General features: G+C 44.3%; 1 protein-coding gene across 5 annotated transcripts in view; it reads left to right on the top strand.

Moving 5' to 3' along the window:
- Positions 1 to 15,305, top strand: part of LOC124064510 (thrombospondin type-1 domain-containing protein 7A) — a 126,724-nt gene that overhangs the window by 85,130 nt on the left and 26,289 nt on the right. For all 5 annotated transcript variants that reach the window (XR_006844270.1, XR_006844269.1, XM_046399053.1 and 2 more), the window contains 6 exons: positions 598 to 792; positions 2,133 to 2,399; positions 8,470 to 8,649; positions 9,748 to 9,886; positions 11,031 to 11,184; positions 12,893 to 13,034. Coding sequence is in view for 3 of the 5 variants with exons in the window: in XM_046399053.1 (XP_046255009.1) it covers positions 598 to 792; positions 2,133 to 2,399; positions 8,470 to 8,649; positions 9,748 to 9,886; positions 11,031 to 11,184; positions 12,893 to 13,034 (1,077 nt within the window). In the remaining 2 variants the exon portion in view is untranslated. The remainder of the gene's footprint in view (positions 1 to 597; positions 793 to 2,132; positions 2,400 to 8,469; positions 8,650 to 9,747; positions 9,887 to 11,030; positions 11,185 to 12,892; positions 13,035 to 15,305) is intronic.

Genomic DNA, 15,305 nt, shown 5'->3' with positions numbered 1-15,305 from the left:
AGATAATAAATTAGCTAATTGATTTGATTCAAGAAACTTTTTAATAAAGGAATTATTAAAGGAACAGTTTGACATTTTGGTCAAAAGACTTATTTCCTTTTTTCCTGGAGGGAGAAGAATATTATCATATCAGTCCATTAAATGCAGAGACAGACAGCAGCCTGTTAGCTGAGCTTAGCATGAAGGCTGGAAACAGATGGAAATTGTTCTTTTAAGTAAAATTTAAGCATACAGTGTAATTTTAAATGGAAAATGTGCTAAACTGTTTAGAAAGTATAAAGTCATGAATTCAGTTTTAAATTATGCACGACATTTTATTAGTTGCTCATATATTTTGTTTGTAAAATCTGAATCTGAAGCATTCTCAGTAACTGAAGCTGTTCAGTATTTGCATGATCATTCTCTGAACTGTGTTGTGTTTCCACCAATGCTGTCCACTCATTTCCTCTTTGATTAACACACATAATTGTCTTGCACTTTTTAGTACCTGCTAAACCAATCAATCTGTGGAAAATAATTTTAAAAAATCAAACGCTTTATGGCCTCCTACAGGTTCTAATTAAGCCTCTTTGACTCGCCTTCCTCTAATTCTTCCAGCTGTGTCCTGCCGCCAGCTGGACGGGACGCAGACCGACATTAGCGAGTGTCTGAAATTCGCCAAGGCCATGCCTGCCATCACTCAGCGATGTCAGCTCCCCTGCCAGGATGACTGCCAGCTGACCAACTGGTCCAAGTTCTCGTCCTGCACAGCTGACTGTGTGGGGGTCCGCACCAGGAAGAGGGCCTTGATAGGTGGGGACAGAGAGCGGCACAGCACAGACAATGTTGTTTTGAACCCTTATCTGACAAGTTTATATGCGCTGTAGTTAAAGTGTTGGTGAGGTAATGTTGGTGGGCGACCGTCCAAGAAACAGGAAGTAAAGTGAAGCACAAGGTCATGAATCTATTCATATAGTTCTAGCCCGCTAAATGCCCCATTGGGATGAGAGCGACTAATCTGAAATATCTTGTCAGCCTTTGTTATCCATCAGAGTGCCTCTGGAGAGTTGCACTGTGCATCACAGTCATAAAAGCAAAATGACAAGAGTGTTGCAGTGCATCAAGGCTCCTCCAGTCAACCTTAAAGTGTGAGAAAGTGGATTTGAAAGGCTTTTGTTTTCCCCTGATGTGAAATCTTCGACCCATTTCACCACAGGGTTAAAGAGCAGAAAGGTCAAGTATTGCATATAAACGCTCTTTGAAGAAGTGGTTTAATTGTTCTTACCTTTAAGATGCTGTGGATTTTGAGCTTATCCAGAGTACGTCAGCTGTGTTTGAGAAGAGTTGGCAGCAATTTGAAATGTTGGCCCATCCCTCACCTTTACTTGTTAGAAGAATAGCTTCAAGTTTTAGGGTCGTCTGTACCCTCATCTTGATCCTGGTAACATTTTCTCAATCGAAAAAATACAAAGACAACAAAAATGCAGTTTTCTTCAATTGGGCAGTAAAAGTGGATGATTGTTTTCGAGCAAAATGTCTGCTTTTCTGCCGTCTACCTTTATAGACAGATTTTGGGATCCGGCACAGCACTTTGTTGCTTAGATGCAATTAGCAACAACCAGCTGCGGTTCTCATGCAGGCTAAACTTTGCAAACCTCAGCTGAAATTAATTAAATGCAAAAAACTGATTTAGAGTCACATCAGCTGATTCACAGCCAAACCGCCACGTCTTCACCTGCAGGTAAAGAAAGCCATCGTCTCCTTATTTGCATGGGAAACAGCTCATAGGAAGATAGACGGCCACATGAAAAGATGTTTTTTTTGCACGATGATCTGTGATTAACGATGCTTGACGTGTCTGAGGATAAAAAACATCAAGCTGTTACAGTAAAGGAGCACTCTGCTCGAAACAGTTTCACCAGCGCAATCTATCGTCACGAGTTGCTGTCCTCCATGCATGAATCCCACGTGAGGGACAGCAAGTCTTGTGTCATCCAGCCTTTTCCAGCGAGTACACAAGCATGTGCTGGACTACCATGAGACTCGAAGGCACTTCAGCTTAAGAGAGACAGAAATCCACCAACACAAACAGACATGTGAAGTCACTTCTCCCAAGGCTGTCCTTCTCATCACTGTCCCTCTGCTGTCCTCAGGGAGGAGCAAGAAGAAAGACAAGTGCAAGAACACGCAAATGTACCCTTTGAGTGAGACCCAGTACTGCCCCTGTGACAAGTACAACGCCCAGCCGGTGGGGAACTGGTCAGACTGCATCCTGCCCGAGGGAGGCCGAGTGGAGAGCGTCCTGGGCATGAAGCCTCAGGGAGACATCAAGGAGTGTGGACAGGGCTACCGCTACCAGGCCATGGTGTGCTACGACCAGGACAACAGGCTGGTGGAGACTTCACGCTGCAACAGCCACGGTGAGGTCACGTGTGTGTGTGTGTGTGTGTGTGTGTGTGTCACGGCTGAGGTTTAATCACAGGGCTTGTTGGTTTGTTAAAGGGTTGTATCACCAAAATTACAAACAGCTGCGTCTCTAGGAATGCACACAGCCATGCCCGTAGTTTTAGTTTTTATCTGTTCAGGATTTGACAAGCCCCCCTGCAAGCCACCACTGCAGCATTGAAAAAATAAACTGTTAATATTAACATTCGTTTACATCCAATGCATTCTGGCATCATACTGATGATTTTGGGGTATTTAATCCCAAACCTCAGCAGCATCACCTGAGCTCAGTATCACGATCAGTAATTATCACAGTGTAATTTATACTTTCTGTGAACAGAAATTCATGGGTCATGACTGAGTTATTCATATTTCACATATTAAGTTGTTAAAGACTCGCTGAGACATTTTTTTGCTCACTGAAAAAGAAAACGTGATGAGATGTAAGCTTCCTCTGCACAGCCTGTTCGAGGCAGGAATGACGCGCTGTTGTTCCTCCTCGCCGTTCTGTTTAAAACATACATACTGTGTGAGACGGCAGGACGACACGCACGTTGCTACACGTCACGCCTCTTTAGCATCAGCAACAGTGACGTGCTGTCTGAAATCACACACTGTGGCAGCGTTATGCCGCCGTTGTTTCGTTTGGTGTATAAAAGCGAAGACGGCGTAATGGCGAGTCCTCTCTGCAGATGTATTGCAGGATCTGAGTGTGAAAGGCACTTTAGACTCTGTTTGATCAAAATGATTCTCAAGGAGCTGCAGCCCTGTGCTTGAAATAAACCCACACAGCACACACTCACACACTGTGAGATGAATTAGGTCACGCAGAGAGTAATTTATTCAATTTATTAATTTAGCAACAAAGGAGAAAAACAAGTCCAAACTGGTGAAAGATGGGTGTCACTTAGCAAAGAGCCACGCCCTCCCTCCACCCCTGACAGACCGTGTTTGATAGCTCATTATGAATTAGTTTTCCTCAGAACTACTTTCCTGTATTAAACAAATAGTCCCAATGAAAGCTGTGTGTGTGTGTGTGTGTGCGTGTGTGTGTTCTGTGGATTGTCCTGAGTAGCAGAGACACGAAACGCCTACTGCATGCCGATGTAGCAGCTCAGCTCATCCTTTAAGTTTGGCCTGTGACCCCTGAGGATGGAAGCGGCTCTGACAGAAATCTGCATGAAAGCACACAAGTGTTGTGAGGTGTTGCATGTTATGTAGCAAATCAGATGGGTTTTTTCCCCTTTCCAGCCGTGGCCAGGTGAGAAATACACCGAGGCACATCGGATTGCTGTAGATGCAAGAATAACTTTTTTGTTCTGCTGAATATTCACCCGAAGCGAAGGATTTAGTTTGTGTCTGTGCGAAAGCCCCTCCCATGGAGGCGAGCGACTCGTTCTGAATGCCGACGTTCACATAAGGAGGCCTTTTTCTGGCACACTCCTGTCAGAATCATTTGTCTCCTCGTTGTAAGGTCTTATCTCAGATCCAAAATACTTCAAGCAAAGAATCCGGGCTCAGAAACTCGTTGTGAAATTGCTGTGAAATAGAATGCGGGAGATGTTCAAATGAATACATCAGTGTGGTGCATATATAAACATGGTTTTAGTCTCCTTCTGTGAGTCACAGATTCAGATATGCGTCAGTTAATCTGAGTGTGGGTGTGACAAGAGCACGTCGTAAGGATGTGCTTGTGTGTGTTTGTCAAGCTTCTGTGTATTTTTACACCTATGTGATTGTCTGCGAGTGTGTGTGTGTGTGTGTGTGTGTGTGTCTGTGTGCATCCATGCATTCATCTTCAAGCATCATTGAGCTCAGAATAAAGAAACGTTCCTTGAGGTGCACACAAAAACAAAAACACATTCACGCAGCTTGGCGGTCGTACATGTGAGTCTCAAAGATATCATTAAATCTCCCTCTTTTATCCTCCTCATTCAGTCGTTCTTTCCCCTCCCGTTCTGCCTGCCACTCCCTCCTTCATTTTCTGTGCCATTCTCTCCATCTCAGCCATCATCGCTTTTAATCTTGATAGAGGAGGAGACGTGGTCCTTCCGCGACTCTGCAGCTGACACAATGCCCTCGGCTATGATGGCGATCAGACAAACTCTGCCACTGTTATCTCTATATTCCACAGCCATCGACAGAAAAAATAAAAAAAAACAGGATTATCATTAAAAGTGCACATTGATCCAAGATTTGTGGTACTGCTCACTTTTCAGCCTGCCTCGTTTCTCTTTGAGAGGAAGCAAAAATTATAAGCGAAGATAACGTTGAACCTTTGCGAGGGCTGTTCTGAGCTGTTCTCCATAAATGAGTTCCTTCTCTTCTGCAGAACGCTACAATATGTGAAGAGAATAATATATCAAAAGGCAGGTTAGTAACTTGTGCTTTACGTATATTTTTTAAGCATATAAATGATTTAAGTCGATTTTGACTGCAGGGAGACAAATAATCAGCAGCCCAAGAAGCGAGTAACATCCAAATGACAAATTCCTGATTCTATTAGTTCCCAGCAGTGATTGCAGTCAGCCACAAGAAGATCTAATTAGTGTGTTGTCATGTTCAATATAATCAAGATTGAGACTGAGGGGGTAGAGACTCAAGCCACACACTCACCAGCTCAAAACAAAGACTGGAACTGTGCTGTTCTGCCATCATTAAGATGGAGCCTGAATTGTTGTGTTTTCAATCTTGTCTCACAAAAACTGCATCAAGGAAAATGTGCCTGCTTTATCTCCCATCAACTTTGTGCCAAAGGTCATGGAAAGTCTTGTAACAAGCGCCCTGATATGTCCTCCATATGTGACATTACTCATATAGTTCTTATATTTATGACTATAAGCGACCCATGACGCTTTGACCTTTACCAAGACTTAATATTACAGGACAGCTCAGGGGCCGTTGGCCTCGACTTAGCAGGATGTGATGAAGGAGGAGGGAATAAAGTCCCTGCGGGAAGCCATAAAGGGTAAAAGTTTAAGGGCAAGTATCTTGCTGAGGACCTGTGAACTTGAGCAGTACTGCAGCAAACAGATTTGCTGGTCCATGACGAACACGCCAAAAGTCTGTGCTGACGCTTCTCTACTTCCTCCCATTGTACAGAAGCGATGCCAGAATATCCCCGATACGAGTGGTGCCATCATTTTCTGGTGACGTCGTTTGGAGCCAGAGTCTGTGCTGGTGACCAGGCGGTGCTTCCTGCCCGTTTGCCTGTCTGACCCAATCAGCAGCCACACTCAGCTGTCAATCGTGATGTTTCTCCCCCTTTTCATAGCATCAAATAACTAATTAAAAGCAAACTAATCAGAAAAATGAACTTGCAGAGCACCCGGGGATTAGACTGTCCCCACCGCCGTGGTGTTGACTGTGGTGCAGGTGGTGTAACCGGTTGAAAATCAGTCAGTAATGTTGGAGGATTCGTGGAGCCCAAAAGTTCCAAAAGTGAAGCTTCAAGGGCCAACCACCCATCAAGTGGACTGAGCTGGACTTTATTCCTCGTTGGATGGTCAGAAATAAATGGTCACAATTTACCATCTGAGTTTTCTTGGTAGCCAAGAAAGCTTGAACAAATGTGCTAATATGATTAAGCAGTAAATGGCTCACTGTACGGGGTACGCATGTTTGCCTTTGCATTGTGCGGCCGTCTTCTACTTCTCTGTCAGCTTATCCTTTAGATGTTGCTTCAAGTCTGAACCTTGTGCCAGCATGCTAGGAAAGCCAGTGGGTTCCTGCATGTGTAAGGAAAACAACAACACAGCTTTTCTGTGTTGGAAAGAGTGGTGAAGTACAGGTTCATAACGCCTGTCGACTCCCAGAGGCATTTCAAAGCATATCCCAAATATCACTCGGAGGTGTAAGAGCTGGCTGGGCAGTTAGGAAAGCTTCATACTGCAGTGACAGCAGCTTTGGGAATTACAGCAGGAACTGGTGCCAGGCTACAAGTTGACTTCTAAAGACAACAGCAGTTATCTTCTACCTGGACTCAGCCCAAATGCCTCCCTGAGAGCCTGGCAGGACACCTAACAAGTTTGTAAGCGAAACCCGGGCTGAGGTGCTGCAGCTTTTGCACTGTGAGTGAACTTAAAGTCAGTGAGTTCGATTGACTGCACTTGAATGTAGACCCTGCAGTGGGAGGCCAAAGGTCATGAGGCCATGTTGAACTCAGCAAGGTGTTGATGCTGAGATGCTGATCTGGGCTCAGGGGCAACGGAGTGTAAGGAGGTCAGGCAGAAGTGTGTGTGTGTGTGTGTGTGTGTGTGTGTGTGTGTGTGTGTGTGTGGTTATGCTCATTATGTCACTGCACTTTTACTTTGTGCCAAAGTGCTGTTTGGACTCCGGTCCTGACCGGATGAAACAGGCTTTTTATTTTGTTTTTAAGTCTCGTTAGCTGTAGGTAAGCTTACTGCTCGGTTTTGATGATTTCAGATCATGATCATCCTTGACGGCGTCCACAATGTGCTTTTCATGGGAATCTGTGCTACGTGAACAAACCAACAGAGTGATGCAGCCAGCATGATGTTTTCATTTATTTCTCATCTGAACTTGTCCTGACACGAGCGGGTTTTGACACTGGGACATCACTTGCTCACTTGGAGCCACCGCAGAGGATGTTCAAAATAAAACATATGAAAAGCTACCAGTCTGTTCTTCAGATGTCCTCCCATTTGTACCAGTAGAGCTCAGTGGTCCGCAGCGGATGGCTGTTGTTTTACAGCTCAGTGTGAAGCATCGTCTTGCTGCAGAGGAACATGTGTGCTCAGCAAGACTTTGCCCAGGTTGAAGAAATGAGAAAAATGCTTCCATATAATTTAACAAAATTGGTTTGTAAGGACTGAATAGCCTCTGTGGGATTCCTCTGAATCGAGCTATCTAAAATCATGGGAAGTGTGTTTTCAGCAAATCCGTCAAAGTAGCACCACATGTCTCTCACCAAAATGCAAAGCAGTCTGTGAGGGCCCACATCAGAAGGAGGAAGTGGTTAGGGGCCCGCTGAGAAACTCCACTTTCCCGGCTCATTCACCTCATCGATTTTCTTAATCAAAGGCTAAACAGATTTACAGGCCAGCACTGTTACATAAGACCAAATAATATATTGGGTTCTGTCTAAAAAAAAGGAGGATGTACAAAGCCAAAGCTTCAGAAGAATAATCTCTTTCAGCATGTCTGACTGAACCCTGACTTGTGTGTGCTGGTGAAAACAGAGGAAGCCCACAGTTGGTGAAAGTCCAGAAAAACAAATAACAAGCAGAGTCAGGATACTTCTAACCATCCCCGTTAACTCTGTCGTGACCCTGAGAGCTGAGGAAAAATACACTGAAATAATGAAGCTTGCTGCCAGGCCCAGCCACTGCTTTGCCTGATTTTTAGACTTTTGTATAACAGGCCGTAAAATTGGTCCTTTGAATGTGGACAGCGTTTTCATTGCAGAGGGCTGAAAATCGATAGGTGCATTTAGATTAGTTTGTGAGGTCTCAGCTTCTGCAGCTGGCTGTTTCTCCACATAGCAGAACATTTAAAGAGTTTTTGAACTTCGAAAAGCAAAACTAACCATTGGCAATTAGGACAAGTGTAGTTTTTATACTAGATAAAGAAAACAAGACTCTTCCAAGAGATTCAAGAAGCAGCCATTCAAACTTGGAGGTTGAGATGCTGAGATGCTGCAGGTGGGATGCGGAAGGAACTGAGATTTTATTTCCAGTGGAATATAACTGAGTACACTTACCAAGTGCTGTACCAAAATACAGATTCAATGTATTTGTACCTCACTTCAGTATTTCCCTTTAATGCAGCATTGTACTTCTCCTCCCCTTCCTCTCCAGTGAAAACCACATTATGCCGAGATGTTTTGTTTTTAAATGTTCGTGATAAAATGAAGGATGAAGTGTGGATTGTTTTTTGAGATATTTTTCCCGATGTGTGCATTCATCTCATGGCTCACAAACAATAATCCCTTTTCTTTACAGCTCACAAGCCAAAAACCAGAAGTGCCGCAATAAAAATCTGCCTGATTTCTGCAAAACACCTCCGTTGTTGTCCTCCCCTCAGGTTATATTGAGGAGGCGTGCATCATCCCCTGTCCCTCGGACTGTAAACTCAGCGAATGGTCCAACTGGTCACGCTGCAGCAAGTCCTGCGGCAGCGGAGTCAAAGTTCGCTCCAAGTGGCTCCGAGAGAAACCTTACAACGGCGGCCGGCCGTGCCCCAAACTGGACCACATCAACCAGGTGAAACTTTCTCCTGCTCGCTTTCGGAGTCTGAAGTTTTGGCTGTGCAGGAGATGGAGAAGAAAACCAAAGCTGCCTTTCAGCTTGCCATGAATTCTTGAATATTTATGAGCTGTGCTACCATGTATTTATACTTATTACAAGTGTGATACACAGTATCCAACACTGGAGAGAGACAAAGAAATTCATTATTAATGAATAATCAGTCTGCAGAGCTTTCCTTTACCTTCCCCTCATTATTGCTGTGCTCATTTTTTTGCTGAGCAGCGACAGTGCAAAAAGCAGTGTGTGCTATAAATGGATCCCATCCACCATATTAATGCCCCAGCGTGTGCCAGTCGATTCCTTAAGGTTTTCATGATTTGCAAAAATGAAATACTTTCCAGGCCCTTGGGTATCAGCAGATGCAGATTAAGGTTGTGTTGATCTATGCCTGGCAGTGTGTGTGTGTGTGTGTGTCTGCTAAGTTCACACAGGTATTTATACCAGAGGCTTTCCTGATTATGCCCCCTCGAATGTTGCATTAATCATAGGTTGTGCACTGTATGAACAGTTGGCATGTGCTCATTAATCCATCTGTCTGCTTTTAATCCACCCCAATGCTCGCGGGATGTGACTCACCGCCACAGGCTCAGGTAAGAGCGGCTCTCCTCAGCTATTTGTAATGTAGTCGCAGATGTTAAGTGTCACAGATGTCAGTGGGTCACTGACAGATAGCTGTACGCCGTCACAATATCCTTACTGTAAGTAAACAAGGTACTATCAGATTGGAGTTTTATTTATGCAGACATTTCTCAGAGGCAAAGCTGCTCCGAGGGCAGAAATAATCTGGTTGTCTGAGTTAAACCTCGGAGAGCTGAGCCAAAAAAATTCACTGCGCATTAGGCAGAGCTTTACTGACAAACTTTCATGGCTGAGGCGAAATATTGATTGTAGAGGCCACTTTTTTCATGACTGTGGTGGTCATTATCTGCAGTCGACGAGCCCAACTCGTCGAGCCGTCTCTGGTGTAAGAACTTTTCCAAGTAAAACTGTCAATCTGATACCTTTAACTTGTCGCTGTATCTTATTTAAAAAAGAAAACTAAAGTTCTTCCGTCCTCAGGTGTACGAGGTGGTTCCGTGTCAGAGCGACTGTAATCAGTATGTGTGGGTGGCCGAGCCGTGGAGCGTGTGGAAAGTCAGCAACGTGGACCTGAAGGAGAACTGTGGCGAAGGTGTCCAGACCAGGAAAGTCAGGTATCCATCACGCTGTCTGCCCATACTGTTTGTAAACAGCACATTATCACATATACTTGATAAATGATCATGAAATGCAGCGTGTGTTAGTGCTGGAATGATGAGGCATCATTAATCACCTGCTCAGTGTTAAAATACTTTTGTGATGACGCTTTTTATTAGTATTTCATTTATTATTATTTTTATCATTATTATTAATTAGTAAATCTGTAAATGTGTAGATGAACAGCACTTGCGAGCTGTCAGAGCTCCAGTGAAGCTGACGTGGTAATTTGTGTTCATCGTGGCTTTAATCTGACGACTTTGTGTGAAGTTGGAAGAGTAACATGTAAAGGAGCCTGTATGGGCTGGACTAATGCGGTTTAGCTGACAGTCTGCAACCGACATGCTGTCAGATTCTTTCAGGTGGAACTTCTTTATTTACACTCTGCACATGCCAACACACACGCACACACACACACACTGTAATTAGACTGTATTAGATTCATAAGGCTGTAATTAGATGGTTCCTGAGGCATACAGAGCCAAACGTCCCAGACCTGTAAAAACAGTGGGTTCAAACACACACACATACACAATAACAAGACGCTGGGACGTCACCGGTGGACAAGATATCAACATTAATAAGACTTGTATTGATCAGGTCTAATGCCTGTTCGTGATTGTTGCTGGTTCAGTGCTTAGATAGCTGATGGAGAATCACAGTGATTAAAAACTAATGACCTCAGCTGAGTTTCTGCACTTCAGAGCAGGTGAAATTATCAGTGCAAATGGAGGCAGTCTCGGCTCCTCTTTATCTTGTCTGCTGCGATATAAAAAGCTGTAATCTGGGAAGAAAATTGCTTAAAGTTTAGGAAAGACAGGTGAAAATGAAAAAAACAGTAATAATGGTAATAATAACAGTATATAACAGTAACTCGTCCATCGAAATAATAACTTAAATTCAGCCGGTCCGTGTTCATCCTGCTGCTGTGTGTGTTTACATTGACCCCCCATGTATTTCAGTCTTCTCCTCGCTCAACCTGAACCCCACTGTGTGAGAGACTCACAGGTCATCAATTACTTCACTCTTATGTAGCTGCTTTTCAAACAGCAGCATTGCTAAATTAAGGTCAGACTCAGTGTTTCTCAACAAATCCCGCAGGTGCATGCTGAACACTGTAGACGGGCCGTCCGAGTCTGTGGAGGACTACCTGTGTGACCCGGAGGAGATGCCCCTGGGGGCCAGGGAGAGCCGGCTGCCCTGCCCCGAGGACTGCGTGCTCAACGACTGGGGCCCCTGGAGCCGCTGCAGCCTGGTGAGAGCCGAACCCAGATCAGAAAGCAGCGGCTCAGCTGTCTGGTACAGAGCAGATATGGGAATGTCAGATTTCTGCGAAGCCCACTGAGATTTATCTTGATATCTTTTTCTTGTCAGAAATATTTTCTCTGAGGCTCAAGGAATTCAAAGCGTAGCTGCTCTGTGTTATTGTGAGAAGCGTATGAATCTTTGTCAACAGGTTATTTCTAGTCCACCAAGGAGGAATAAAAAAGATATATGAACTGGGAGCAGGAGAAAAATAGCTTATATATCACACATATTACACTGTACTCACTGTGCATTCAACAGGGAAGGAAGATGATTTATGATAAAGACTCTGAGAATCCGGAGCAGGTTTCCAAATGTATTTTTCTGACACACGCTCATCAGCAGTGATGTGGTGGCAAACATGAAACTGGCGAAAATAGTTTGTTGAAGATAATTCCTTACGTCCACAGATCAATAGTGATTCTTATGGTAAGATACTTAATGCTGCCAATCATTTAGCTCATAAATGTCTGTTTAAAAGCATCCTATGCAGAATATCTTGGTTACGTGTGTGTAAACAGGCCAGGAAGTGATGCTGGAGAAGTTTAGGTGATTATTGAGTGTCAGTTCCAGGTCATCACACTGCCACCTGCCCAGAACAACAGCACACCTGGGAATAAAAGCCAACGATCAGCTCTCTTTCTCCACAGTTGTTTATCCCCAGAAATGTCCCAGTCAAATTATAATACAGGCGCTGTCTGCTGATAGAAACGCCCCTGCACACTTCTAATGGGTCATAAGTAATGATGGAAAGGGATTATTTTTGTATGAGTCGATGCGTTGTTTTTTGTTTGTTTGTTTTTCAGGAAAACCCTGCATTGTTTAGCCAGAATATTGCTGGTAAAATGAGTAGAACTTGAGAATTTATCTCCCTCTACATCATAAGCTGAGAGTCCTTTTCCAACTCACTGCAAAATATTAAAACTTCACCTAACAGAGTTTGATTTTCCCTGATTTCATCACAGCAGCAAAGCACACACCTACAAGCTACAGCACAAACGCGGTCTTCCTTCTCCCTTTTGCGAGAATATGTAGGATGTGAGAACATCCTGTTCAGCTCCTTTGGCCCTGATGCCTTCGATTCAGGGTAAAAAGCCATTTGAACTGCTCCGGTTTCACCTGCTGTTCTCACAGCAGCACGCTGGCCAATGTTAATCACACCCCATTCTCTCCCAAAGTGCTTGACGTACAGACTTCCCACAATTCCAGTCTCGAATTGGAGTCTGCAGTGGCACCAGCGGGGCCTCTTGCATGTTTTATTCATGGTGCCAGCGATGGAGTCATTCAAAGGGCCGTGATTTTCTCCCAGCTCTCTTCTCCACGAGCAATGACCGTGTACAATGTGGTGGGTTGCCATTCCAGCAGAGTATCCATTTCAGCCTCCCTGTCATTTCCTGCTTGAAAAATCTAATTCCACATTCTGGGAATGGCAGGATTTATTTATTTTTAGAAGTGCATTGATACAACATCTCTTCCTGAACAAGCCATATGCAGACTGTAGGAGAATGTCTTGACATGAGAAGTCACCCAATATTCTAGCAAATAACCCCAAAGTGGAAAATTAACGCTGTTAAGATATGGACGTCAGTCTCACAGATACTGTAAGTCTGTGTTCAGTTCTTATCGCTCCAGTATTTAACAGAAACTCTCCATTTCAGCCGTGTACCAGAACCAACAGTCGAGTGCGGGCGGCGTACACCCTTCGGTCTCCCAGCGTCGGGAGGCAATGTCCAGACACGACCGACAAAGAGCCCTGCAGCCTGAACCTCAACTGCTTCAACTACTTCTACAACATCACAGGTAAAGGAAATGATGACGGGGGGTAAAGTGATGCGCTGTCTTCATGAAGCCACAGTGTTCAGCTGCGCCTCAGCTGAGTTTCGGCTGATTCCCTTCTCTCTGTAAGGTCATGAAAGCGTTTGCGGCAGAGTCTTGTCAGAATGACAGCGCTGTACGTGTCTTGTATTTTGGATGGAGCAGGTGGGTTTTGGGCTGCTGCCAAGGGTTTGTCAGGATGAAAATTTCTCAACTTCAACCAAATCATCAGCCTGAATACGGCTGTTGAAATGGAGTCTTAAAACCTCTGCTGTGAACATCGCTGCAAACACAGCCTTCCTTTCAGAGTGAGCAATCAGTAAGTGACTGTTTTCTGCAGCTTTATCACCTCTGTTTGTTGGCATGAGATGATTGGCCACATGGCAAGGTTTTATCAAACTTGTGCTAATGATCATGGTCACATAGAGAGAACTCTTTCCGAGTCTTGATCACAGCTGCTCTCTCTGACTGCTGGCTGCTGAGGGTGGATGTGTCAGTAAACAGTTGTTTACTGACAGACAGTACAGCTAAACAATGAGCTGAAACCATAGACGGTATAACAAGAGGACGGAGCTTCTGGGTTTCACCAGTGTGGAAGTGCATTAAACCTGCATTGTCTCTAATGGATAGTGAACTTATTAGAAACTGAGTCTATTTCTCAGCTGATTTATGGCCTCAGTAGACAGCTTCCTAATGAGTTTATGGTCTCAGTCGCTAGTTTCAAGTCTTCTTCAGCACAGCATGATGTTTATTTTGTAAATTATGCCCTCATTTAGAGTAAAATAGATGATAAAACAGGGTGGGCTTTAGGGTGCAGCTACCTTGTGTTACAGTTGCTACCACAGTGTATTCTGAGCAGGCTGTCCTCCCCAGCTCCACCTTTTCCTCCAAATATGGTCATGACATTTCCTTTCAAAAAACCAAGATGGCGACGCTGTGACACCAAACCAGAGGCTGAAACTCCCTATGAAGCTCAGTAAAGCAGAGCTGAGCAGCAGATTCAGTCCTGCTGTGTTCACATTGTCACTAATTAATGCTTGTTCTTGTTATAGAAATATCAAACAGAAAGATTTCCAAGTCTACTCAAAGATTTTTGCTGGCAGCGTTCCCGAGCTAACCTGCGAGGATATCACACCTCCATATTATGTCGCAGAGGCAACTCTTTCACATTTTATGGTAGAGACAATTTCAATAAACTGAAAAGAGTTTGTCAGCGTTTCCATATTTCATTTAGATTTGTTGTGTTGCCTGCGTTGCTGCTGCCCCACATTCTCAACCAGCCCACCCTCCATCTCCTGTCTTTGAGCTGTTACACTGCGAGACGTGACACACAATCCCTGCTGCTGCTTTCACAGTGGCATGCAGGCATCCCAGGGTGTATGTACATAATATACGAGCACAGATTATTATGGGGTAAAGCACACTTTTTTTTTTCTTTGTTGATGCTGAGACCATCCAAGCTGCTCCTTCGCTCTCAGTTTTACTCCCTTTCTTGCCGCCTCCCTCCCAGTCTCACTGTCGCTCTTTCTTGTTGCAATCTTTTCAGTCCCCAGAGTGCCACAAAGCTCCCCGGCAGACGGAGACACAATTCCCTGAGTTGAGCTTGCAAACGAGCTCGCTGCAGCTAAAAAAAGCCACTCATCTTTGTCAGCGGATGGCACACATCAAGAATGATACCTCAGCCTCGCTGTTGTTGCAGAGGGGTTTTTTTAACAACAGCAGGCACACTGTGGTTTTAAAGGCACTGCCACCCTTTGTGTTTGGAATAAAAATGTTGTCTTTCCACTTCACAGAAATCATTTGTGGGTGGGGGTATGCAAGGCTCAGACTCCCTGCATTTTTTTTTTTTTTCTGGTGAGGTTTTTTGGGGAGAACTTGAATTGATGTTACTTTTAAGTCCTGATTATTTAAGTTAAATCTGACCGCCTGGCCGCACAACTCGCTTATGATGTCGGCATAAAAGGATACTGATGGCAGCCAGATTTATTGGATTTAAGTGAGCTGTTACAAACCTTCAATGACCCCTTTGCTGACAAAGTAATCATCTGTTATCGACGGTGATTGTCGCCAGCCAGAAGCTTCTTTAGAGTCTGACTCTAAGCACACACAACAAAAAGCACACACAGATTATTCTAAGTTTTCAGTGCTGTCAAACTGTTGTTGAGTCAAAGTTGCAGTATGGCATGCGCAAAGCATGCTCTCTCTTCTGCTGAGTCATGCAGCAACGCACAGTGGTTTCATTTGTATGCGTGGCAC

The sequence above is a fragment of the Scatophagus argus genome, chromosome 9, assembly GCF_020382885.2.
Source record: "Scatophagus argus isolate fScaArg1 chromosome 9, fScaArg1.pri, whole genome shotgun sequence".
NCBI lineage: Eukaryota > Metazoa > Chordata > Actinopteri > Scatophagidae > Scatophagus > Scatophagus argus.
This window is presented reverse-complemented; position numbering and strand designations above follow the sequence as displayed.